Source organism: Populus euphratica, unplaced genomic scaffold (assembly GCF_000495115.2).
Source record: "Populus euphratica unplaced genomic scaffold, PopEup_1.0 scaffold32.1, whole genome shotgun sequence".
Taxonomy (NCBI): Eukaryota; Viridiplantae; Streptophyta; class Magnoliopsida; order Malpighiales; family Salicaceae; genus Populus; species Populus euphratica.
In genome coordinates, this window is record NW_011499861.1 from 552253 (window position 1) to 579347 (window position 27095).

Below are 27095 nucleotides of genomic sequence, written 5' to 3' on the forward strand. Positions count from 1 at the left end.
TTATGGTAATGATGAATAACTAAATTTTAAATTGTTTATGTGATTCAACTGGTCAAATTACCAGGAGAGACAATCATAATGTTTCCAGCTATACAGATTGGAGCTGGCAAGCCCAGTTGAGGCAACCTGATCGACTGGTAATCTCTTCTATTTTCTTATGCAAAATGTTGATGGTGGAGGGTGCGTGTACCAGCAGGATTTTAAGGGTAATGCTCTAAAATGTTTAACGCGGCTCACCGAAAGAAGATTCTAATTGTTCGTAGTGTACTGACTTCAATTCAATAGAAATTTGGTTTGTAGACATCTGATAATTAAGAGATCGATAATGGGCGGGGGCTTCCGGTTCTAGGCAGTGCATGCAGAATATAATTGGCAGCGGTAATTTCATTTTTTCTTTGGACACTTCTTGCCTGTAGGACTGTTGCTTTCTCTAAGCGAACCATCAAAAGAACATTTCAGTCCTTTACAAAAAGCATTTATTGCTATTCATCAAAAAAGAAAAGAGAAGCTTGCACTGCCAATGCATTTGACAATACCATCAAATTGCTGCCATCTCCGACCACGTCACAAAAGGGTCCTGTAATTCTTTTGACTGATCAGATGAAGGTTGCAGGTGAAGGCCCTTCCAAAACCGGTGCAGATGACAGCATAGTAGGAGAACAAGCGTGGGGCGATGGGAAATGCCACAATAAAAACGTCATTTTCATTGAAAGAGAAATATCGAAGGTCGATAGAATATAGGACCACCCCTAGCGGTTTACAGATAATTAATTGGACTTTTTCTATCCTGTTGTGACCCCAAGATATGTCAAATCAGAAGCCCGTGGTCTTTCTTCAGCTCCTTACTCCTCCAAGGCACCACCTGCTTCAAGCCCTCGTAAATATTCGCCTGCAAAATGTCAACACAGTGGTTTCTTTATGGCAATCGAAGCTCGTATGGCTACTGTGCACACTGAAATTTATACTGACCACGCTTTTGGAACCCACTCTAACAACCTACTATAAGCACAAGGCCAACATTATTGCACTTGGCAAGCTGCGTCGGCTGGTGAAATGGGACCTCTCCTGAATTATTTGTTCAAATTACCAGCAGAATTGATGCTGTTCACTCATGGCCTTTTATGACTGTATAATTTTGTTGTTTTGTTATGTCACAAACTCATTTGTTAAACTTTAAAGAAGTGAAAAGGAAGCGAAAAAAAATAATCTTTTGTGACTAATGAAGAGATTAAAAGAGGAAAATCGCTAGTTCCTGATAAGAATCAGAATAGATTATTTTTTGCTCAAAGAGTACGGAAATTCTATTCTTTGCTTGAGGAAAGGTAATTACTAGTACTTCACTCAAGAATCGCACATAAGTACGAATGATAGGAAATTTAGGAAAGGTTAAGACGAGAACTAACCCAGAATTGAGACCTGGCATTAGAGACAGCAGAGAGACTCCCTGATCTTGTCATCTTGACGTTGTCGCTGCTACTGATCATCTCTTCCTCTTCATTGACGCAATGATCAGCAGGTTCCCTATCCACTGAAGATGGAAAGACATAACTACCCCCACCAGACTCTCTCTTACCCTTCAAACCCCTCCTTCCCCAACTCCAGGAACCCAGAAACCTGCCTTTCTCTTTGACTCGCTTCTTGCTAAGAACTATGGTGCCAAGCTGGCCCTTCTCAGGACTGCAACTGCGAAAGGACCCATAACATTCCCTTGCTCTGATTATTCTGAACGAAGAAGACTGGAATCTTGATGACTTGCCCATGTAAGGACCCTCCAAGACTGTGGTGGGTGAAGGTAGTTTGGTCATGTTGGTGTCTATTAACAGCCTCGGAGGTAACTCTAGGGACTTTTGTGGAAAGTTAATGGGCCTGGGGACCAAGGCGGTGCTCTCCCGGGGTTTGCCAGGCTCTTCCTCCCACCGAAATGGGACAGAGGCTGAAGTTTGGAGTGGCGGGGTTAGTGTCCCTGACCTCTCTGGTGACTGTATATGTGCATGTGGTTTTGGCATCAGCAGCAGCCTTGGTGGCGTGAAGATTGGCTCGTCTTCTGCCTCAGATGCCATTTCTCTTGTTTACTCTCTCCCTCAAAATGCCTCTATATCTAGCAAGTCTGCACTATATGAAGAAGTCGTCTGTGCTTTAAGGGATCTGGCTTTTGTACTTGCGAGACAACAGGGAAAAGAAACAAGGTCCTCGAGATAAAAGGCCAGATTTCCTAGTTCCTAGTCATTACTCGCTTCATTGAACGCAAAAGTTAGCACAGGAACATTTCCTAGTTTTGTTATAATTATATATTTAAAAATATTAGTTAATTAATGCACGCCCATATTATGATATATGGTCCTTAAATTTTATTTTATTTTTGAAATTTTAGTTAAAAAAAACCTATGATTTATAATTTTTTTAAACCTATTTTTAAATAAAAAATTTAATTGCAAAAGCTACTATAACTTTCAAAAAGCATCATGAGTTATCCAGGCATTCATCTGAGAGTACAGCAATTAAAGACACTAATAATTACCACCCAATTTTGATTGCTTTACAATGCATCTTATTAGGGTTGGCCCATCGTATTGGAGAAAAAGAAAAGCAAAGAAAAATAAGTGAAAGGACATCCTCATCGTTAACTGCATGTGCATTAGCTGATGCTGTTCCTAAAGCATGGCCTGCCCTCTCATTTTAAATTGAAAAAAAGGAACAAAACAACGAGAGCACTAAAGCACAAAATGTTTTTCCACTTTTATTGTAAGATTAAAACAGCCTGATTTGAGAGTGACTTTGTGTCGCTTTACTAAAGTATTTCAAGGTTTTATGAACCTTTTTTTTTTTTCAAAATAAAGAAATGTTAAGAACAGGGGCACATATTTCAAATATTTCAGCCAATCTCAGCTTTTTAGGAGTCAGGATCCGAGTGCATAAGAGCACTCCTGATTTAGCTTTGATTAGGGCAGCATCAGATGCCATCAAGAGATAGAGAAACAATCTCTTGCAAAGGCTCTTGATCCATCAATTCTCGGGCTAGGCAAGCCATTCTTGTTGATCTGGAAATTAACACCCTCATTGACCCTTCCTCGAGGCAATCAATATTGTTGGCGCCTAAGATTTTCGAGTGCAAGGCATCTGAGAAAGCTTGTTAAAAAGAAAAGAAAAGAGAGGAATATGAGGATTTTATACTTGCGAAAATATAATTGTTTAGTGGCTTGCGAAAGGCAGCGATCAGCGTCGACAACGAAGATCCAGCATGTCGTTAAGATCCCTTGGGGTAATAATTAAGCTGAAGATCCAGCATGTCGTTAAGATCCCTTAGGTAATAATTAAGCATTTCATTTCATTTTTTTTTTTTATTAACATGGGCCAGCTTACACGACTACGACTAATCTCATGGTCCACGAAACATCCTACAAGCCTAGTGAACAGGTAAGGCACCGTGAAGATGATAGACGTACCATATAGAGAGGAACCAGCAGATATAAAAAAAAAACTACGCGCCAACTCTACTGGTACTAAAACTCAAACCAAAGTTGAAAAGAAGATAAACAACTTCTTACATCGCTGAGTTAGAAGCTGCTTGTTATTTCATTTCATTCTTACCCTTGTGAGTCAGTGTAGATGATTGCGTAGATGACTAGTATGCTGCCTAGCCATGAAAAGATTACTGAAATGCAATATATAATTATTTTCATAAATCATTAATCACACGGCAATATGATTTATTTCTCTTAACTAGCTCGCATTTTGATGCTGACAGTTCTTCTACTGATTAGCCAACACTGTGCCATGTGGGCAATATCTACTTTGAGATCTACGACGATTACGGAGGTTTTTTCCTCACATTAGTACAATATCAAAAAAAAAAAAAAAAACACATTTTTCATACTATCGGAGTTGAGAAAAGCAATTTTGCATGTATAACATGCGCGATCAGTATACATATCTATTGCATGCGCGACTGAAAACTCAAAGTCTTTTTTTTTAACTTTTCTTTTCCCCTCCTCTTCTTTCCTAAAACCATCCGCAATCTCACCCACTAGTAGACATTTACTCATCTTTTTTTGTTTTTTTATCTCACCACCGATGGTTAATCATATATAAAATAATTAGTCTTTAAGTTTCTAAATTGCAATGTTTAGTAAGAAAATCGATGAATTTGTTCTTTTACTAAATAATTCTGTGTTTTCTTGTATTCTTTACATAATATCTTATGGATGAAAAAATAAATACTACAAATAAACATGCATAAAATAAAAATAGATTATACGGTCAGGGGCAGAGCTGGAATTACGTAACAAGGAGGGCCAAAAATAATATAATAGGTATAAATTTTTATATGTAAAACATATAAAAATAAAATTAATATATTAAAAAAATAGATATATAAAAGCAAATCAAGTAAGAAAATCGATGAATTTGTTCTTTTAATAAATAATTCTGTGTTTTCTTGTATTCTTCACATAATATCTTATGCATGAAAAAATAAATACTAAAAATAAACATGTATAAAATAAAAATAGATTATACGGTCAGGGGCAGAGCTGGAATTACGTAACAAGGAGGGCCAAAAATAATATAATAGGTATAAATTTTTATATGTAAAACATGTTAATATATAAAAATAAAATTAATATATTAAAAAAATAGATATATAAAAGCAAATCAAACATAAAAAATAAAATTATTAGTTCCAAAAAAAATTTAAATTGAATAAAAAAGAGGTATATATTTTTTAAAGAATTTAATTTGGCTAGAAAGATCATGAAAATTTTATTAGATAAATTTATTAGACATGTGAGAAAAAAATTGACAATTTTAATGATTATACTAAAAATAAAACAGAAAAAAATCCAAACTTAATCAAAACAAACATATAAAATATATTCAATTTATTAGAAAAAACGACATTCACTATAATAAAAAATAAAAAAATGGTAAAACTAGTAGATTTAGAAAAAAAAATAGCAAAATTATATATATATATATATATATATATATAAACCTCATGAAATTCTTAACAAACATAAAAAAATTAAATTTGGATCACTAATTACCTTATTTTGATGAACAATAAATTAATTAACAACTTTATTTTAATTTTTTTGCATTGCTTTGTATTATTGTATTTTTTGGTTAGGATTCTAAAAAAAAAAGATAGAAAAACAGTAAAAAACAATTAAATTGAACAAGTTATATTTTTGTTTTTACAACTTGGATAAAGAGATAATTTTATATTCAATGATAATTAATTAATAAAATAATAATTTATTATTAGATAACCTATTACTTATTATATTTAAATATTAAATAAAAAATATCTAAAATATTTTACAGAGGTATTTTGCAGGGGTCAAATAAAAAATATCTAAAATATTTTACAAAGATATTTTGCAGGGGCCCGGGTCCCTGCTTGCCACCCCTTAGTTTCACCTCTGTATACAGTAAAAGATATCATAATACAAAAACATGTTTAAGCGAACAATATATGCTAGATATTTTTTTTATTTTTTTATGTATTATTGTATATATATTTATCCAATAATCACTATAAAGACTAAATATGATTATGAGTAAAAATGCAAGTTTTTTTTTAATATTGTATTGTTTTTAAGGCATCTTTTTATATATTTCAGTCTCTAGTTTTTTTTTTTAATTTTTTTTTTATTGTGATCTAAAAAATCTATTTTGATCACATTATACTTCTTGTGCGAGAGTGGAGAGAGCCATTGAAAAACAATGTAAGAAAAAAAGTTATTGACTAACAACAATAAAAAGACTAATATTTGTATCATTGATTTCTAATTGACAGGAGAAGCTCTATTTAAGCTTTTTTTTGGCACTTGTATTGCCATTATATTGATCTAGCAATGGGATCTCTTTTAGTCTAGCTATATTCTCCTTATCTATAAAAATACCTACTATGCTTTCTATATAATCTATTTAGAGTAAATCCTTCTCATCCGGCTATTTTAAACCTTCAGGTTTTGCTAGCTAGAATGTGTGCATAATATTTATTAAAAATAAAGTTATTTTTCTCCTTAAATAATCTCCTCACATCGAAGAAAATAATCTAAATGCCGATGAAAGGTACAAATTCAGAAAATATCAGTCTCAACTCTCAATCAAGGAAGGTAAGATTAGAACACTTCAGCAAGTGGAAATAGTGGAATGGAAATTAAATGAACCAGCCATAGCCACCCGTCTCGCGCAAAAGTCAAAAGTGAAATAAAGAGAGTATTCTAGTCATATAAGCTAAGCATCCCTGGAGGCACAGGCCACGTCAGTGCGGTCACGTATAACGTATATCAAAATGAAAATTTAAGCTAGGTCAAGTATTCTAATCACATAAGCTAAGCATAAAATTTCATGAAAAATTGATTTTATTTAAAAAATAATATTTTTATATTTTTTTAATTTTATACACTAATATTAAAAATAATTTTTAAAAATAAAAAAAATATTATTATTTTAATATATTTCTAACCCAAAAGCATAATCATGAAGGGTGTACAATGAATTATCTGTATCGCTATCCTAAAGCCAGATGGGCAGAGCAGAGCAACACAATTTGCCTTGTCTTATCTAGAATAAAAAAAAATGAAAAATATAATCAACTTAATATGGTAAATAATCATTAGCCAGGTACAAAAGGTGGGGAGCACAATAATTTAAGCGTTGAACATCGACATCGACCACATCAATGTAAAGATTTAAGGTGGGCAGGTGGCTTGCTTTTTACTAGATATTTGGAAGGGAATGCAGAAACACGCTGACCAAGCCCATTGATTAGTTTTGAGCCTAACTTTTTCGGCGGCTTGAGGCCCATTTAAGCCTGCTTCAATCTTGCTGAAGCCCATATCTTTGAAGCCCATAATGTCTTATGAACAAACGATGGCAGATTAATGAACGGATTAAAAAAAAAAACATAGTTATTGATGAAATTGTGAGAACACTCCAAAGAAATTAGATTTCTCATGGTTAGGTTGATGCACTTAACTAGTAGGCTTGAAAAAAATATTTTTTAAGAAACAAGAAATAGTCAATACTTAAGTATGTGTGTGTGTAAAAATAAAAAAATAAAGTGAAGAAAAAAAGAATAAAATGAATGTTAGGAAATGCATATCTACTCTAGATATCATATGGACTAGCCTGGTTTCGTCTGGCTTTCAATGTTGTGGCCTCGCTGCCACGCCTTCGGCTAGCTTTCGTGGCTGTGGTGGCTTTGACTAAGATTGTCTTGTTAGAAATTGTTTCTATCTTGTAGGATTGGGTGTCCCCTAGCTAGCTTCTTGTTGGTTGGTTGCATTTATATATCACGTCTTAGAATCTATTAATTCATGGAGAAGAAATTGTATTAGTGGTGTCGTATGAATTTGGTTAGTCATTATAGCTCTTGATTGATATGTCATATCATGATTGTTATATCACGCATGCTCTTGATCTGAAATTAATCAAGTTAAATAGATCCATGAAAGCCTTGCCATGAACATCTCATAGAGATATTTTGTTGGAAACAAAAAGATTTTCATGGAAACACGTAGAAGAACTTTTGTTATTCATTTGAAAATTCAGCAGGCAAAAAGGATTCCATTTCTAAAATTTATCTTATCAAAGGGAATGCATGATAAGGATTTTTTTCATGATTATTCAAGTTACATCTTTTTTCTTGTAAATTGCTAAAGATATCCTCTACAAATTATTATTGTTATTGTTATTATTATTATTATTTCTATAGTGCATGACAGTACTATCTCTGCTGTTCCATGTCTATAATCCTAGTGAAAAAAACAAAAAACTTGCTGGGTTCCCTTGTTGGAATCACTTTTGATGGGAAACCTGTATCTTATGGAGCCAATTACATGTTTGATAGCTATTTGACAGTCTAAAGCATCTAGAGGTTCTATGCTGTAAATTGCACCGTATAAGATAGATTCGCTTGCCGTTCAAACGCTCGGATTCCTTCGATAAACGACATCATTCTTGCAACTAAAGTACAATCTAGTATATTGCACAACACAACATATCTAGCTAGAAATGATTCTGATTATGGTTATGTTGTGAGAACACATCTCATCGATGAGCTATTTAAATTATTGTTGATAGCATTCATGAACAATCTTTCTGGGCCAGCAGCTCCACTTCTCCGGGAACAAGATATATCACGAGCCTATTCAAGGAATGAGTGATATTTGAAAACCACAGGTAGACAACAATCATATGACAATTGCCAATCATCTAAATAAACGTTGAGGTTGCGAAAAATTAAAAAAATGCCGCCGCATATGGCTGTAGTTTTCTGAACTGGTGCTTCTGTGTGTGCTTGCAAACACTGAACAGAAGGAAAGAAATTGCACAGCAAGAATCATTTTTGTGACGAGTAGAGAGGAATGCATTGAGACCCAAATGGAGATAGTGGATGAGAATTGGACTGTGACACCTGAAATCAGATATCCAGCCGCGGGAAATACAAAATATCCAGTCTAACAGCACAGCGTTTTCTTATATATTTTTTTAATCTTTTCTTTCTTTCTTTATTTATCTGAGTGAAAAGGGAGAGAACAGAAATACCCTTTCTACCAAACAAAGAAAGGAAAAATAATATTAGAGGGAGGCGGGGGAGAACAAGGACGGGATGCGGAGATAAAAGGAAGAGAAATAGAAAATAATTTAAATATTTAGTTTGAGATAATTATTTAATATAATATTAGAGTTTTTGTTGGTAAAGTGATTATAAATTTAAATTTTATTTGATAAAAATTAAATATAATATATTTTAAATTTGTATAAGTTTTAAGTTTAAAGAATTTTTATTTAAATAAGTATATTAAAAAATAATATAATTAATATTTTAAATTTTTATTTAATAATTTAAATTTTTATATGATTCATATTTTCGAACAAACCATCCCTCTTTCTGTGCGCATGTAAGCGAAGCATGGAGCAGAAGCAGAGCAATGAGTTTGGAAAAGAGGGAGGGAAGATAACCAAGGAGGGAGCTGTAGAATGATGGATTTGTGCTCGGCATTTATATGGGATTTAGCTTCTCTTCTGGTTATCTCATTCACTGTTAAATATTATGGATTTGGATGCTCTCAAGTTCTCAAGAACAACCTCCAAGGTTTGGCCCAACAGTTTAGAAGATATTCTTCGTCCCTCAACTTTCTGGGTTTAAAGCTTAGAGCTAGCATGTAGGAGAATTTATTAAGCTTATATGAATACACCATATCGATGTGAGAGATATGTCTTCGAGATCGTTCGAAAAAGGAACCATTATGGGACACTTTTAATGGAGAAGATGCAAACCATTGTGGCAAAAGCCTCACCGGAGCTCCAATAAAAAATGAAGAACTTGATTTGGGAAGGTCAGGACTCTAACCTACCACCACCTAATAATTAATGTGGAAATGAATAAATCATGAAACGCCTCCACAGTGGAGGCCGTAAAGACGCCTTCTTTCATGCATTTCCCCTTTCCACTTTAAAATAATCCTTCTGGTTCCCATTCATAAAACACAAAATTCTTCGTTGGGTTTTTTAGGGAGAAGGTGTTTCGTTTTGTAATGATATTTGGTTTTTAAAATATTTTTTATTTATAAATATTTTAAAATAAAAAATATTTTAAAATAATATTTTTTATTTTAAAAAATTTATATTTAGCCTTAACACATCAAAACAATTCAAAATTATAAAAAAAAAAATTTTCAAAAATAAATTTTTTTTAAAAAAATATTAAAATATTTTCTCAAACAAACACCATGTATTTTAACTAAATTTTAATTATTTTTTAGATATTTTTTCCTGGAAGTTTTCCTTCTTGACGTCTAAACCCGAAATTTTCAAGCAGAAAAAAAAACACTACGGAATCTTCTATGTCATTGTCAAGTGGATTTTACACCTTTTAAATCCTTAGTCCTTCTCCACTTGAACAATTAGACCTTTTAGAAAAGACGATACCATTGTCTGCTCTGCATCTTCCGTTGGAATTTTTTTATCTAAACATTAAAAAATAAATATATTTATATATTAATAATGTATTTTTTAATAAAAAAATAATTATAGATGTACAATCTAACACATATTTAATAACATATTTTTATATTTTTACATTAATAATGTGTTTTCTAATAAAAAATAATTATGAATGTACAATCTAATACATATTTAATAACATATTTTTTTCAATGCCAGACAATGACTTATTAAATATTTTTTAAAATATTAAAATAATAATATATTAGATCGAATTTGGATAACTAAGAACAAATATTTAAATAGAGATTTAGATCAAAAAACTATGATAATTTTATAAAAAGCAGATTGAAATAAATAATGATGTCAAATTTCCAAGTAATCCAATACTAAAAGATAAAAATAAAAATATTTAATTAAAAAAAGACTCGGATTAACTCGAGTCAACTTGCTAATATCACGATCTAATCATGCATCACACATGATTTAACAATTTTTTTTTATCTTTGAGATTATTTTTCATTTAATCATACAATAATCCAAGTATATAGGACTCATCCAATTAAAAAAAAAAAAAAAAAATAAAAAATACATGGGCCTAAAAATACAAAAAAAAAGGGCTTATTTTTAAAGTTTGATAACAAAATGAGTTTTGTTGAAGTTTAATAACAAAAAGAGACCATTAAATTACAAACAAATGACTTTTTAAAACTTTTAAAGAACTAAAAATAAATAAATAAATATTTAGAAAAAAATAATAATTAAGTCAGGCATGTCAACCTACCCACCATCATAGATTATTAATGCGTGCATTCCATTATCACGAAAATATTCTCTCATAGCACAGCCAAAATATGGGGCTAGAAATTGCAGAGGAGCAGGATCCGAAACGGTGGCTGCTACAAGAAAGGAATATTCCAAAGCATTCACTTCTGAAAGAATTTAAACTAATTGTGGTATAGTTGAACATTTCTGTCCAATCGCTACATAGACACAATACAATTTCTCACTCTCAGAGGTGGCCCTTGGCCCATAAAAAGAGATATGGCTTGTGTGTCATACCTTTTTTTTTTTCTAATATTAGAGAATAAACAACAAGTAATTCATCCTTTATTTATTTTAAGAAAAAAATACAATGTATCTTCTACATAAACAGATCACCCGATGCTGGTGTCTCTAAAATTTGGAGACCAAAGTGTCACTAAAAAATTAAGGCAAGAGTATTTTATGCTTTAAATTTTATTTTCAATCCATTTTTACCAAAAACAATTAAAAAGCCTTAAAGACCTTAATAAATCAGTTTATAACCTCAAATAACCTAGAAACTTGTCCAAAACCCTAAAATCAACTTGATTTCAAAAACTTTTATAAGCTCAAACCTACCATCTAAGGGGCTGGGAAGACTAAAAAATATCTTAATAGAACTCTTTTAATCGAAAAGAACTCATTGACATTAACATCGATCTTTTTCATGACTATTATAACATCAACTAATATTTTCTCTCTCTACCACTAGAATTAGTGACTCTCTCTTTTTTCTCTCAAATCAAGGAACAAAATAACAAAAATAAAGTTTTTGAATCTTACCTTGTGAATAATGAAGTAATGATATAGAATAATTGACTTTTCTTTATAGGTAACTTTAAATGTTAAGTCTTTTATCATTGTGTTTTATTGTGATATTGATAGAAAAGTTGACACTCGAGGGTAATTGATGTAAAAGGTTGATGGCCTCTTAGGATCAAGCTAGTGGGAGAGATTTTTACAAGAAAGTAGAAACCATTTTAAGAGATAGGTTAAGAGAGATAATAATTATGAAGAAAATACATATCATATTAACAATTCATGTGTAAATATAGAATAACACAATGTCGTACTTTCTTGAAGGTTTGTTACTTTGTATTACAGTGGGTGCTAATGTTGTGCTCGATATGAATTTGGATGGGTGACACGACTAAAAGATTGATGTCTTCTCCCAAGTGCAGGAGTGTCGAAGTAATAAATAACCCGGCAAGACCGGGGTCAAACCAAGAAGAAGAAGATGATGAGAACTTTGAGATGGAATATTAATGTAACGATTAAACAATGATAATAACAAATGTCAAGGTTAGAGGTTCCACTAATGGTATATCAAACAAGTATAGTATAAACTCTTATTATTGAATTGGAAACCACACACAAAGGAGGTTCCAATCAGATTATATATTGTTAACATGATTACATTAGTCATCTTATTCAATTAATGCTAATACTTGTAAATCTCGTCAAGCATTCATGATTATAACTTATGTTAACAACAAATCAAGTTCCTTTCATAGCTCAGGTGTCGGTTATACCATACATTATGGGCTATGAAAGTGCCAAGCATTTGTTGTACCAAGTGTTATATAACATAAATCAAGATTAGTCATTTAACAAGCAAAGTATTAAAGAGTGAACAAGATAGCAAATATAAAACATGTTAGTATCAAACATTAAAGTCCATATTAAGTTTACATTATACTTATTCTTACACCATTAGTGTAACCTTTTCACCTTGACATAATTAACTTAGCTAGACATAATGAAAGAAAGCAAAATAGATAAACAAAATAAGAACATAAAAGTTAACTAAGTAAAGGAAAGGAAATGAAAGGCATAAACTTAATATTAATGAAAACAAAGCATAAAAAATACAAAGAGAGAAAGGAAGAGCATGATCTTGATCTGGAAATCAAGATGCCTAAATGCATGGCAAATGCCTCCTTTTATAGGCCAAAAATGGGAACTATTGATTTGATGACTAATTGATAAGTGGGTGACCAACTTTTGACTTGGTGACAATCCTTATCTTCTCTTGTCTGCCCAAAACGTCATTGATAACGTCAAAATTGGAGCCAGTTGCAAACATGAAAGTTGTAGGCAATTGTCTCAGCTTTCTTGTGTAAACAATTTAGCTCATTTGGACTTCTAGAACTCCAGATATGGCCAAAATACCGAATAGTGCTCGGGCTGGAAGACAGATTCGGGCTTCTTTGTTGTTGCTACAATTTGGACTTGATAATGGCCTTTTTAGATCTTGGGCTCCATATGAAAGTTGTAGGCCTATGTCTTACCTTTCCATCCATATAAATTGGACCTAAATCTGAGATCTGTAGCTCCAGATATGACCCAATTACCGAACAGTGTTCCGGTTTGGATTGCACCGACATCTCTTCTCTAAGTTTGACCATCTCTTTATCCATGCAATTTAAGTTCTTCAAGTCATCAATCAATCCTTTCATTTATGTGATAGGCCTGCATTAAAAATAGACATTTACCACAAATTAAAGGTATCTTATATTATTTGATATATTATTATAAAACATGCTTTGGTTAAGGAGTTATTGATACTTCAAGTGCAAAATGATGATATAAAACCATGATAAAAATGCACTTTTAAGTACTAATCAATGGGGTTAGGTCGAGGCCCAAATAGTATTGCTTGAGATGAAGCCTAATCCATCTGATAAACTGTCCAGTCTAGTGATGACTAGTAAGCCACATTAACTAGTCTAATGCTTGGGTTGACACTCAACTATTGGATTGGACAACTTGGTTGTTTGGTTTTATTGTTGGGCTAAGCCTAACTCAGATGACCAATTATCTTAGCTAACTAGTCTAGCGATTGGGTTGACACTCAACCATTAGATTGGACAACTTGGTTGTTTGATTTTGTTGTTGGGCTAAGCCTAACTCAGATGATGAATTATCTTAACTAACCAGTCTAGCGATTGGGTTGAAGCCTATATCTGACAACAAGGTGTTTGATCTACTATTTTCTTAAAAAAATATATATATCATTATTTTCCCTCAGTCTTTCAAATATATGTATGAAAGACTTAACTATTAGAAATAGAAGGGTGAGAACATTTGTTGTTTTATGCATGTCATGTTACTTTCTTGTGTCTTTTGTTAACGAGTTGTGAAAGAGTAATGAGAGTTTGATTAACTTGTTTGTTTCTTCTAAGGTGGAGAATACTTTCACTTGGAGAGTGGAGAATGTTTATGATTATGAAAGTATTGTTTAAGTATTATGTGTGAAGAAGTTGAATGGAGATTCTTATTAGAGCATGTAAATTTTGGTTAGTGTTTTATTTAAAGACATGAATATTTTTGTTAGAGCCATGAAGAATTTGTTTGAAGATATTAAGGTTTTTGTTGGAGGCATGGTGATTTTGTTTGGAGACATGAAGATTCTATTTGGAGCATTCAATAAGGGAACTCTTCATGACATGAGCAGCTCCCATGAAAGAGAATGAAAAGTGTAAGAAGTGTATGTGTGACTAGTGTTTGTGGTTTGTGATTTTTTTTGGGTCTAATATTCTTATATGGAATTCTTTACACCTTAGTTGCTTAAAACTTGCTTCATGGAGAGTAAAATAATGATAAAAGAACAATTTTTTTTTTCCTTTTCAACTTGAAAGTTGAGTCATTAGTTAGTTGTACTTTGTTGTATCATTGATGAAAAAGTTGGAACTAAAAGATGATTGGTATGAAAGGTTAGCACAAGTTGGGGAGACAGCTATTGGCAACAGTACAGAGAAAAACCATTGGCGAGGAAATAAGCATAGCATAAACCCCTCGTATGAAAGCATACGAGAGCGCAACATCATATTTTCTCAGTATTATGGTGTATGCTAGCGGGTTTCCAGGGAATTCAAATAGGTATGAGTCGAAGCTTATCCAATATAATCAAACAACTTGGCTATCAAGTTTGGTGGTGCTCCATCAATCAAGCTAGCCAGTTTAGTGGCTGGGTCAAGACCCGGCCATGTGACCAAAACATCTTGGCTATCAGATTTAATGTTCTTGTCAACCAGGGTTGATTGATCTGGTGGTTACAAAACATCTTGGCTATCAGATTTAATGTTCACAAAGTCAACCGGGGTTGATTGATCTGGTGGTTAGACCACTTGTTCTAGCAATTATGTTAAGGCCCAAACAACAGGCCATCCCATCTTTTAAAAAAAAAATATTGTATCATCATTAAGCAACTATATAAGACTTGTTCGCAATTACCATGAGAAATTAAAGTGGCTAAAAGTGCTTCCACATTATCCGAGTATAGAGCCAGACCATGTGTCACCTACCATCCAGGTCTCATAGCTGGTTTTTCATATAACAAGTTTCTAGGACCAGACACGATATCGATCAACTTTGAGAAGACTAGTCCTTATCAGAGAAATGTCCTGTCCAGCATACCTGGGACCAGCAGCAAGGACAATTATCACTACCTGAAAAATTTATTGACTGCACTGAACACTCTAGGGCCTCCTCATACATGCTGACACTTTGTAATTTAATGGTCCCGGATAAAATCAGATAAAGGGAGCTCAGGGAGAGGGAAAGAAAATCAGGGCATCTTCTCTGTAGGATTTTTCCAAGGCAGGCACACAAAATGTTAAATAGTGAAAGCCAGCCACAACACAAGCAAGCATTCATATATTTTTTACACGCTGATTAGTTCAAGTCATCGCCAACCCACAATCAAGGTATACACAAATTCCAGTTCTAATCTTGATTTAAATTTAAGTTCCTAATTTATATATAAAAAAAAACTTGAAATCCCTAACCAGCGATCTAGACTCAAAAGACCTCCACCTTACCCCTCTGCCTAACAAGTGCAAGCTCCCGAAAAAACTGAGCAAACTTAAGCACCACGTTTCCTCCATTTTTACCCCAGCTATATAAAACAAAACTGTATAAAGCAAAATGAATTCTGAATTTCATGCATCAGACGTATGCTCCGAGTCCTTGCTTACAACAGTCTCTTCACCCTCAAAAGGAGATGCTGGAAGCTTGCATCTTGTGCCCGTCTTCTTCAAGAATATCTTCTTCACCATCTTACAGAACTCCCTGCGGTTAATAAAATAGATTTCAATAATCCAGTTATAATTTAATGGAAAAGAGAAACGATATACAAGTTTCTTAATTACTTACGGCCATGGATCATCACCCACAAGCATCATATCGCCCTCATCATCTGTAAAAACAACAGCCCATTTTTTGGGTGTGGAGAGTTCTCCTTCGATTTCAAACATCTTCTCCAGCTCATTTATAAGATCCGTGTATCCTTTCAACACAGTTAAATCAAGAGCACGACCAACAGCAATCCCCTGCATTTGCACCTTTCCAGAATCAAAGAAAATCTTACTCATCAGAAGCTCAGACAGAAAGGAAAGAACTACGGAAGGCAGAACCTCAAATTTTACCTTAGTACGAGTTCTCATGGAGGTTGTGGAGCCTTGCTTGCTTTGTGACTCCTTTAACATCGCCTCTGATAAAACTTGGTTCTGTTCTTTCAAGTACATTGATACGTCCATTGTTTGGGCCCTCTCAGCCTCACTTGCAGCTGGACCAAGTCCTTTGGTGCCATTAGAATCAACAATAGGATATCCAGGCTCCTTCTCTGGAGGAGCAGAACTACTGGAGTTACTTGTCAGATCAATTCCAAACAACCGGCAACCTACAGAGTTCTCATACTTTCTCCCCTTCTCCACCTGCTCATTTATCAGGCAATTGCTTTGCCTTGATGATATAGGAGAGGAAAAACCAGAGATAATAGACTGTGTTGTAGCAAAATTATTGTCCCCCACTGAATCTGGAAAAAAGTTGAGAGAGCCATTCATGTGAGGTGAAGGCCAGATTCCTTCTGGTCGAGCCCTTGTGTTGCAGCTACTGCTACTATTGAGGAGATTGCTATCAATTTCTTTCTGCCTCATAGACCAGACATGGCTTTCAGAGCTTTGGACTTCAATACTACTCCCTAGTTGGGCTAGCTCATGGGACTGGGCTGGTCCATGATACCAGAAAGACGAAGCAGCTGAATTTGGAGTAATCACTACACTCCAATTAGTGCATAAATTTCAAGAAAGTATAGATTGAATAATTCAAATAGAGAAACCATGACTATCATTCCACATACCAGATGTAGGAATATCTGTAGGTCGAGGCCTCTTGGTCTTCATCACCTGTTGAGTTAGATTTGGGGAAGCAGGGGCTGCAAAAGGCTCTATGTCCCATGGAGAAACTCTCTCTGGCCTTTGAATAGTTGCTGGTTCATCCCATTGAATCTGTGGGGGAAAATAATAGGGAAAAAAGCATAAAAAACAAGACAATGAATAAGTTAGCATTCACATAAGAATTCCACAACTGTAATCAACCTTCAATGACCGCCATATAGAGCCAGACCACTCTGGAGAAATATCTCCAACTCCAACTATTGTTCCTGTGAACCTGATCATGCAGTTGCCACAAGAATTAAGGAACATCTTAAAACAACCATGAAACCCAGAAACCAAAAATATATGGAGGACATACCTTCTCTCAGGAGAATCCTCTCCCTCAAATCTCATCTTGAAGCGCATACCTACAGAAAATCCATTCTTAACAGCCTCCAGATATTTGTTCAGCCCGATGATATACTGGTTTGTCCTGCAGAAGGGTACAGAAAGTAAACTTTAGATTTGCGGGATAGGATGACCAATTAACAAGCACCGCACAGGTTTACAGTGATTAAGGAAATAATCAAACCTTGGCTTGTAGTACACAACAAAGAGGGTCTGTGTCAAAACAGCATGAGAGGCAGTAGCAAGCACTCCTAAGTGCATGCTTTGGCTGGATATCACTGATGATGGAATGGAGCTTTGCTGCCGAGCAAGACGTCGAACTCCAACTCGCAATTCCCCATTATCACCTCTACACAGCATATACAGTAGAATTGTAAGCAGAAACAGAGACCTGAATTGAATAATAAATCAGATCATCTAGGTCCAACTACCTAAGAAACACAAAAGCATCTCCTGCAACCAGTCTTTTGGAAGTGACAAATGTGCTCCATCCTGTAGTAAGTAAATGCCTTCGCGGTTGACCTAGTTAAATAAGTTAAAAGAAAACATGTAAAGTAGAAGATAAGAGTAACACAACAGGTTGTGCTCCTATTTTTCAGAAAGTCTAAACTCCAGCTCCTTAAGCTTTTCTCCGTTTCAGTAAATTGGAAAACAGCAACACTGAACAAAGTAAAATCGATATGGAACATTTACCTCTAAATATATGCTTGAACCGCCATTCAAAGCCATGGAGATCTCTGGCAGCCAGTTCCTGAGTTGGTGTTGCTTGGCTCATGTCCTAATGAATATGAAATAGTGGTAATAAAAAACAGAAGTTTTAATGAACAACCACTACTACATCTAAACACCATTTAAGAGTAATTACCAAAGGAGGCAAGCATTCAGTGGCATGCTTTCTGAGAACAGAGAAGCCTCCATGGGTGCTAGTATCAGAAGCTGTTAAAATTTTGCAAAAGGAATGAATTGTTCGCTTTGCCGGCTCAGGTGGACAAGGGTCAGGACTTGTAGGTTCGGTTTGCTGAAATTGAATTGTAGTACAAGAACAGTCATTCAGCAACCAAATGAAACAACAAGCCCGAAAACAAAACACACGAAAACCCAAAAAGGAAAAACATTTACTCACATCTGCTTCTGGGTGCAGAGTAATCTGAGCATAAACTTCATCCGTGTCTTGTTCAGCCTAAAAATTTAAAGAAAACAAAAGTGAATAAAAGAAAATAATAAAAAACACTTCAAAGTAAACAGAAATAGGAAACAAGAGCAACGGTATTAGAATTACCAGCAGTTGAATGTTTACAACACGACAGAGGATCTTAGGTGGAAGATTAAACCGTGGGATTTGCTGATTCAGTTCTTGATTTGTTGATGCTTCCAACTGCATAAAGAATCCACATGCCAAAAAACAATAAAGGTAGGGACTAAGATTTCGATCTAAGTGCTTTAAAACAATGAAAGTAGAGCTATGAAGAAAAATTAAAAAAAAAAAAAAGCTACACACTTGTTCCATGTGACCTTGAGGAAAGTAAAAAACTCTCTCTCCATCCTTTGGGACATCCACCAATGGCCCTGCACATGCCTTCCATAGCTCTGTATATAGATCATCACATCCTACACCCATCAAAAACCAAATTAAAACACACAAAATAACGGAAGTTCTTAAATAATGTTTAAGTGGGTCTAAAACTCTGTTTGGTTGCTGAGAAAACCCAAGAAAAGAAAAGAGAACAGCAGATTAATAAACATAAGTTTGGCATAATTTTAGTCCCTTAAAAGTAAAAACCTCCACTCCATCAAAATTTATAATCTTTTGCACACCAAGATTAATTAATAGTACAGCTCAAAGCCCCATTTATTTTGCCTTTCTTCTCCATTCTCAGCAACCAAACAAAGCAACAAAGGCCCATTCATTTTCTTGGTCGCCAAATCAACACTCACCTCTTTCAGCATGAGCCATCAAAAGAACCGGTCAAGCAAGGTGGTATCAGAGATGTAGAGAGAAAACGGAGTATAGAAAGAGAATCCGCTAAAGAGATGGAAGCTGGAGGAGGGAAGGAAAGAGAAGGTCTTTCAGGCAGTACAGGACTACCCCATTAAATGAGCCAGAAACCATATAAAACGCTGAGCAGACAGGACGGTTATGTAAGGAGTCATTTTACTTTCATAATTAAAGAGTATACAGGGAGTGAAAAGTGGCTCAGGCCCTCTCTCTCTCTCTCTCTCTCTCTCTGCCCCTCCTGTTTCAGTAACAAAACCGCTCCTGCTGCTTTATAGTCTTCTCACTCACACAAAAACCGCTCTTTTTTTTACACCACACAAGAGGGAGGAGTGTTTTGCTGCTGCTGCTGCTGACTTCTTGTTGTGATCTCTTTCTCTGTTTAAAAGGACTTAAAATCAACGTTATCGATATTTTTACCTAAACCCCGAATACTAGAAGAGCACTCTCTAGCCGCCCAAGATGTAATCTTTGAGCCTCATTCTGGTCTCTCTCTCTCTCCTGGTGTCTCTCTCTCTCCCTCTCTCTCTCTGTCTAGTTTTTAGTCACTCTCTACTCTCTTTCTAGTCTCTAGTCGTTTTAGCTTACCTTACATCTTGTTTGTGATTTTTCTTTCCATTTTATCTCTCGCCAATCGTTATTTACTGCTACATTTAAATAGCTAGGCATCAACCTATAGAATTAGAGTATATTAGACCGTACTACTACAACAGGGAGAAAAAAAAAAAGACAAGGCATCGGTGAGGCATCCATCCACGCTAGCCTCTTATTAACCACAGTTAAAAGCGTGCTTGTTTTTTCGTTTGAAAAAACGTTTTTTAAAAAATTATAATTTTTTTATTTTAAGTTAGTTTTTTTATAATTTTAAATTATTTTGATACATTAATATTAAAAGTAAATCTTAAAAAATTATTATTTTAATATATTTTTAATAAATATTAGTACTCCACCAAGGTTGTGTTTAAATATTAAAATTAAATATATACATAGGAATTAATTGAGATGTATTGATTTAGACCTTCTAAGTGGATTAAAAAAAAAATAAAGGTGGTGGCCAAGTGGTAAGAATTGGGATTAAGGGATTTGTTCCTTCTGTGGTCTCAGGTTCGAGTCTTTAGTTGCTTATATGATGGCCACTGGAGGCTTACATGGTTGTTAACTTCAGGACCCATAGAATTAGTCATAGTGCGCACAAGCTGGTTCAGACACCCATAATAATCTAAAAAAAATCAACAAATGCAGTGCACAAACTATATGATTGTCGACATCACATGAAACTCATTGGTGGGGTCCACCGTCAGACGGCTGCCTTAATACGTGCATTTTCCCTTGACGCGCATTACTTGGTGACGAAAACACTTTTCCTTGATTTAAATGGTGGGTTTTATTAACTAGTGGGTAAATTTGTATTCATAATTGATTTGCGTTATGCTGCTCCCAGGGGGTTGCTCACAACACAGCCATTAAACACTGCCTGACCCGAAAGTAAATTCGGAACATGATAGATCCGGCCATTACTTCAGGTTGGGTTTAAAAAAATCAGTTTGGAATTGATTCGGTTGATTCATTTAAAACTTTTTTTGATTTTTTTATTAAAAATTCTTCATAAAAATATTGTTTAAAATTAAAAATAAAATGATTATAAATTTAAATTAATCTAGATTAACTTGTAATTCAACCCAAACCAAGTTGAATTTAAAAACTTTAGTTTATAGTAGTTGGTATGGTTATCAAACTTAATTCAAATGTTAATATGGTTTAATACCTGAGTTGTGAATTGATTAATTTAATTTATGATTTGGGTAATTCGGCTTAAATTTAATTACAAAATACATTGTTTTAGATTGAAAAAAAAATTAAAGTTTGCTCATTTAGATTTCAGTGAATGAATTCTCAAAATAAATTGAAAACAAATTCAATATATGAATCAGTAAGTCGACTCACTGCCTTTGATAACTATGGTACTTGGAAAGCATAGCATTTATTTAAGGGTTAATGATGTCTTTTACTTTTCCACTCTCTTTTTAAATTGTGCTCCTCTACAAATTTAATGGTTCTATCATTAAAGAACTTCTTTTTTTAATTAAGATTTATGTTCTTCTCTTATGCTTTACTAATTAAAATACCATGTGGATACCTACAACATATAAAAAATAAATAAATGAAGAAAAAAGAAAATAACATCTGATTCTACCAAAAAAAAACAATAATTTTTTTTACTCATTCAAATATTATATTTTTAATTCTCTCTCTCATGTTTTCCTCTTGTTTTGTGTTTATCTCTATTTTATGTTGTAATTATCTATAATTACTATTTAACCACTATAAAATTTCTCATCGATCATCTATTATCATTTATCAAATATTTAATATTAGCTTAATAAGTGTCATAATAAAATAAAATAACATCTAATGAAAATGTTGTTGTCATAAAATTATGAGAAATTTAGTTTTTTTATGATTAGTTGTGTATTTGAGGTAATTTGACCTTATTGAAAAATAAAAGCAAATGGGTTTTTTAATTTCTTTATTTTTTCTTCTTCGTTTTTTCATTACATTCTACCTTTCAAATTTATTTATTTATTTACTATCCTTTTTTCATGTATAATATTTTTAAGAATATTTGCAACTAAATTCTCTTCTGCTTTAGTTTTATAATAAATTTCTATTAATTTAGGGTTTTTTATTCAAATTCTTTTTTCATTTTTATTCATAAATTTTTATTTTTCAGGTGATGATCTTGTCAGTCAATGCAAAGATTTATGACAAAAATCATTAAAAAACAAGAGTAAAAGTGCAAATTTAATAGAAAGAAATTGTAATTGGGCAGGATCCACATAAAAAAATACAAGGACAGAACCAACCCAATTATTTATTTAGCCTGCAAATCCTAAAATTGAGGATATGAAAACTGCAATATTCCCAATTAAATATATGATCAACATATTTATACATTCATTAAAAAAATAAAAAATAAACACAAGAAATGGATGGGTTTAATTTTGCTCTTTTATCTGAGAATGGTAACGCAAATAAGCCACTTGCTTTGCTAAAAGCTAGCTCAAACTCATTTGTTAATGCACACGGTGCTAATTTTAGTTATTTTAAAATTTTGTTTTATAAACGAGTTAAACTTGAGTTTAGCTATTTGAGCCATTTGAACAATGCAAAAAAAAAAAATGCTTTTTTTTTTAATTTTAATTTTGGTTCTTATTTTTTTATTTTTTTCTAATAATAACCAAAATTTCTATTTTATATAATTGATATTTAATCTAGTGTTAAAATATTCTAAATAATATAAACAAAAATCGATGACAACAAATAAAACCATGATGACTTAATGTAAAATGATAAATTTAAAAAGAATTAAGTTTAGTGACCAAGGTAAAAATAAAAAATTCAGATATTTATTTTTAAAAAATTGGTTATAAATAATAATATAATAAGTGAAATATAAAAGGACATACAATATCCTCAAATCTTAGTTTATTTTTTTAATTTATATTATAATCATAATTCTCCCTCTCTCTTTCCTTTCCCAACCTATAATCACGTACCATTGAAAATCAATATATGCGTGATAATCACGAGAAAATCATTGAAAATCAATATATGCGTGATAATCACGTGAAAATCATTTTTATTTTAATTTTTTTTTTATTTTTTTATTATTAAAATTATATAATATTTCAAAACCCTGAAAAAATACTAAAAAAAATATCCAATTGATATTCTTTCATCCTAACACGCTTTTAAATAATGTTTCACACGCAAAAACAAACCTCCATGGACTCACTTTCACCATCCACTCAAGTCATTAACTATGGATGGTATCAAAAACTTCCACGCTGGCTAGTTTGGCCATTGGAGTTTCTTGCCGTGTTATTGCATGAAGTGAGATCATAGAGAAGAGTCGAAATAATTATGACAATTAATGTTATAAACATCTCTGTAGGACATACGCAGAAGACATATAAAAATCGAGATTAAATTTTATAATACTCAAAACGATCAATCTTGAGTTTCAATGCTTTGTATTTGATATTATAATATAGAGTATTTTTTAAAAATATTTTTTTATTTAAAAATATATTTAAATATTTTTTTATTTTTAATGTCAACATATTAAAATTAACATTATTTTTAATATCAACATATTAAAATTAACAAAAAAAATACTAAAAAAATATTAATTTGATATTTTCTTAAGCTAATATACTTTTAAAATAGAGTCCCGAACACAAAAATAAATGATGATTTCAAGCATATGGTGAACACAAGCATAATATCTTACGAGATCTTGAGGGGCCGAGTTATATATCTCTTTGAAACTTATTTTATTTGCAATCATATATGTATCTAATATATTTGAAAGGTAAAAAAATAAATAATCGATCAAGTTTGAGGAATGTTCTTTTTGGATACTAGCACAATTAATATATATATTCATGAGTTGCATATTGTATCTACGACTCATAAATTATATGCTATATTTCCAACTCGGAAGTCATATGCATGTCTTGTAATTCTCTAGGAAAAGTGGTCACGACAGTTTGTTTCAAGTTTATGACTCCATATCACAAAAACTTAACCCAACAAGAATCACAGTTTACAAACACAATTCACAATTCACCTTCAACAAGCTTCACAACATACTATACAATTTAAAAAATCAACACATTTCATAATTCAAAATTAAACATAATGAAAATTCTCACAACATTATATTAAATTTAAACTAAATTTATAATTCTCAAAATATAAAGCATATAATATAACTACATTTAAAAATCATCTCAACTCATGGATGAGTCTACACCACCTCCCTAACTTGTCCATCTCAAGAACAAATTAGCATAGATTTGATACTAAATTAATAGAGAGAAAGTATGTATTATCCCTTTAAGTGTTGAGTGTGGGTGGTGATGGCAGCAACTAAAATTTAGCGATAGAGGGTGGAGAGAGGGCCTCATCATTGTAGAAAAAGAGGGAGGGAGGTTATCTCATAGTGACCAAAAGGGTGTTTCTCGGTAGGGAAAGAAAGTGATGGTTGTAGCAATAAAGGAAAGTGGAGGGAGTAGTGGTTGTTCAAAGAAAAGAAAAATAAAAAGAAACTAGATATGTGAGTTATAATTTGTTTAGAGTCGCGAGTCACATGTATAACATATAACTCATGAAAATATCCATTTTTTTTAAATATTTTTTGAAATGTAGTAATTTGAAAAGAAAAAAAAAAAGCCTCCAAGTTTGATTGGAATATAAAAAAACACATAATAGATTTAAATGAAAAAAATAATCAAGTTTATATAATGATATTTTTTAAATTTTTTAAAACCTCTCCTTCATGGCATGCCTCATGGCTACTTTTATTCTCCTAGAAGTAAGAATGCATGACTAGAGCATATGATCATATCAATGACCATGCTAAATGAAGCTTAAAAGAAAGTTTAATATTTTGATAGTAGTTTTTTTAATAATTTTTTATTTAAAAATATATTTAAATAATATTTTATTTTTTAAAATTAATATAATAAAACAATTTTAAAAAAATTAAAAAAATTAATTTTTTAATGCACGATGCAATGGCATGCAAGCGTTTACGCAGTGAAAAGAGAGATAATTGCTGGAATGGAAACCCGTCTTGGTAAAGGCGGCGGGACTCAAACAAGGAAATACATGTCACATCATCATACGGCACCACGAGAAGGGTGACCGCTCTTCGTTCCATTCCGTTATCTCGGCCGCCGTTACAGTTTATTTGCCGTCTATTTCTTTGTCTACATTGTGGCAGGCAGAGGTGTTGGCTCGTGTATGCCCGGCAGACCCAATTTTTGTTCTTGCTTTTGTAATTTTAATCTCTGAGGAATTTATGACATTTTGTTTTTTCGACATTGGAGAAAACAAATGGTAATTTACATGTTTTACTGACTCAGCAGGAGAGCACGTTAAGGGCGTTGGCTTTTGACGTGTCAGTTTCGTTTTATTTAAAACCCACTCTCCTTTCATTTGAGGTAATTACACGCGCATAATTTCACAGCTGACGGGAGACGGGGATTGGGTTTTTGTTTTCCAACTCTTAGAGCCTTTTTATTTCAAATATTTTCAGATAATTTTAAATGAAAAATAAATTTTAAAACATAAAAAATATATTATTGTAATATATTTAAAAAAACACTTTAAAAACAAATATTAAAACAATATCAAGCGGATTAATATGGTAATAAAGTGGGGGTTTGGTTTGTGTGTTTACAGTGAAGTTGCAAAGGTGATCTCTTAGGTGGTCCCTAGTACTCGTCATAATGAGAACCTAATTAATCTAGGCCACGTGGGTTTTTGTACCCACGTGTCAATATCCGACTTGTCTTCTATGTTCAATGCAGGACATTCTGTCTCCTTTTTCTTAAACACGGTGAAACTTCTCAAATTTTTAGGGTACAGAAAATTAATTAAACAAACGTCGTATCTTGTCCTCATCCTCCACGTGTTTTCACTTAAAGTCAGTTCCCCTGATAATTGTGTCGGCCCACAATAGGTTGATTCATGCACAAAAGAGTGTGTTTTAGTATTATAAGAAGCTTTTTTGTAGTTATGATTTAAATAAAATTATATAATACTTTTATTAACTAAATAAAATTAAATTTGTGATTGAGACAAAATGTAACCTTGATGATATAAATAAATACTTCAAAACTCAATCAGCTTTGTGGCTTGATTTGATAAATTATGATTTGAAAAGTTTCAAATTAATAAATAAATAAAATATAATTTAATTAATTTAATTAAGTTTTTAATAACTTGATTATCCAATCACATTCAATAAAATAAATACTTTTTTTTTCCAATAAAGATAGGATAGGGAATTAGTTATTGCATGGAGTATCTCCTTGTTCGGCTAATGATAGAACAGAAGTAAAATATATTTAAATTATAAAGAATTGATTGAAAATTACATATAAAAAAATTACTTTAATATTTCCTTCTGTCCTCGTCTTTATATATATATATAACCTGAATCCATTATTTTCACAATCCATTTTGACAAAGAAACGCATCCTACGATAGTGTTGTGCCACCTACTCCTTAGTTGGTAGGTGGCAAATTGTCATTCCATTAAAATCCAATTTTAACACAGATACAACAAGAGGTTTCTTATATGTACGGATAAAAGGCATAGTATTTACTTGTAAGGGTGCCCGTACTCCTCCACTACCGACTGAATCATAAGGTTATTTTTTATTTTTATTTTTTCAATGCGGAAAAAAGTTACACAGATATTGTAAACATGTTATTTATAATAAAGAAAAATTTTAATTGTAAATAAAAAAATAAGGTATATATTTAAAAAAATAAATTAAAAATTATAGGTGCTAATAAATATTATCATTTTTTTAACTCTAATCAAACATTAAATTGAAAAAATAAGAGAACATGAATATTAAAATATATGATATCACGCCACAAGAAGTTTTGTAATTTTATTTTATGATAATAAAAAGATTTGTAAGAAGAATAATGATTTAAATTCAAGTGGAATAAAACAAATTTCTATTAGAATTCCTACTTTTAAGTAATATATTTTCAAAATAATTAGCTTTCCAAGCCAAGTTGTTTATTTGACAAAAGCTGAAAGCGATCAAAATAAATAAAAAGAATTTGAATTATTTAAAATAAGAATAAAAAAATATATTCCTCCAATTCTTTCATCTTCTCGAGGCATTCTTTATTTTTTTACATAACCTTTTCAAAATAAGAAAAAAACGTATCTCTTTAATTAA

At 32.4% G+C, this 27095-nt stretch overlaps 2 protein-coding genes and 1 long non-coding RNA gene across 4 annotated transcripts; 1 reads left to right on the plus strand and 2 right to left on the minus strand.

Moving 5' to 3' along the window:
- Nucleotides 1–366: 366 nt before the first annotated feature.
- Nucleotides 367–2215, minus strand: LOC105124747 (uncharacterized protein At4g00950). The gene is made up of 2 exons (XM_011024858.1): nucleotides 1404–2215; nucleotides 367–889 (listed from the first exon to the last, which is right to left on the minus strand). The coding sequence occupies exons 1-2, from the start codon at nucleotides 2058–2060 to the stop codon at nucleotides 809–811; spliced, it is 738 nt and encodes a 245-aa protein (XP_011023160.1). The 5' UTR covers nucleotides 2061–2215; the 3' UTR covers nucleotides 367–808.
- LOC105124746 (uncharacterized) lies at nucleotides 2189–13865 on the plus strand. Its single transcript, XR_842109.1, has 3 exons — nucleotides 2189–2272; nucleotides 7220–7222; nucleotides 13844–13865. It is a non-coding gene; the product is annotated as an uncharacterized LOC105124746 (long non-coding RNA).
- Nucleotides 13866–15377: 1512 nt separating this feature from the next.
- On the minus strand, nucleotides 15378–19824 carry LOC105124748 (auxin response factor 18). Of its 2 annotated transcripts, none has more exons than XM_011024860.1 (14): nucleotides 19263–19824; nucleotides 18826–18935; nucleotides 18607–18702; nucleotides 18451–18507; nucleotides 18193–18345; nucleotides 18021–18105; nucleotides 17759–17849; nucleotides 17512–17676; nucleotides 17299–17412; nucleotides 17142–17214; nucleotides 16904–17051; nucleotides 16191–16801; nucleotides 15919–16106; nucleotides 15378–15834 (listed from the first exon to the last, which is right to left on the minus strand). In XM_011024860.1, the coding sequence occupies exons 1-14, from the start codon at nucleotides 19279–19281 to the stop codon at nucleotides 15705–15707; spliced, it is 2040 nt and encodes a 679-aa protein (XP_011023162.1). In that variant the 5' UTR covers nucleotides 19282–19824; the 3' UTR covers nucleotides 15378–15704. The 2 variants fall into 2 exon arrangements, with proteins under 2 accessions (XP_011023162.1, XP_011023161.1); XM_011024859.1 differs by having other exon boundaries at nucleotides 16191–16819.
- Nucleotides 19825–27095: the final 7271 nt, after the last annotated feature.

Excerpts from the sequence above, each read along its gene's own strand:
- LOC105124747 (XM_011024858.1), bottom strand. The coding sequence starts at position 2,060 with ATGGCATCTGAGGCAGAAGACGAGCCAATCTTCACGCCACCAAGGCTG. Across the intron at positions 890-1,403 it reads ATGCCAGGTCTCAATTCTGG|GCGAATATTTACGAGGGCTT; the intron begins GTTAGTTCTCGT and ends GACATTTTGCAG.
- LOC105124748 (XM_011024859.1), bottom strand. Across the intron at positions 18,508-18,606 it reads TTGTAAACATTCAACTGCTG|GCTGAACAAGACACGGATGA; the intron begins GTAATTCTAATA and ends TTAAATTTTTAG. Across the intron at positions 15,835-15,918 it reads GTGGGTGATGATCCATGGCC|GGAGTTCTGTAAGATGGTGA; the intron begins GTAAGTAATTAA and ends TATTAACCGCAG.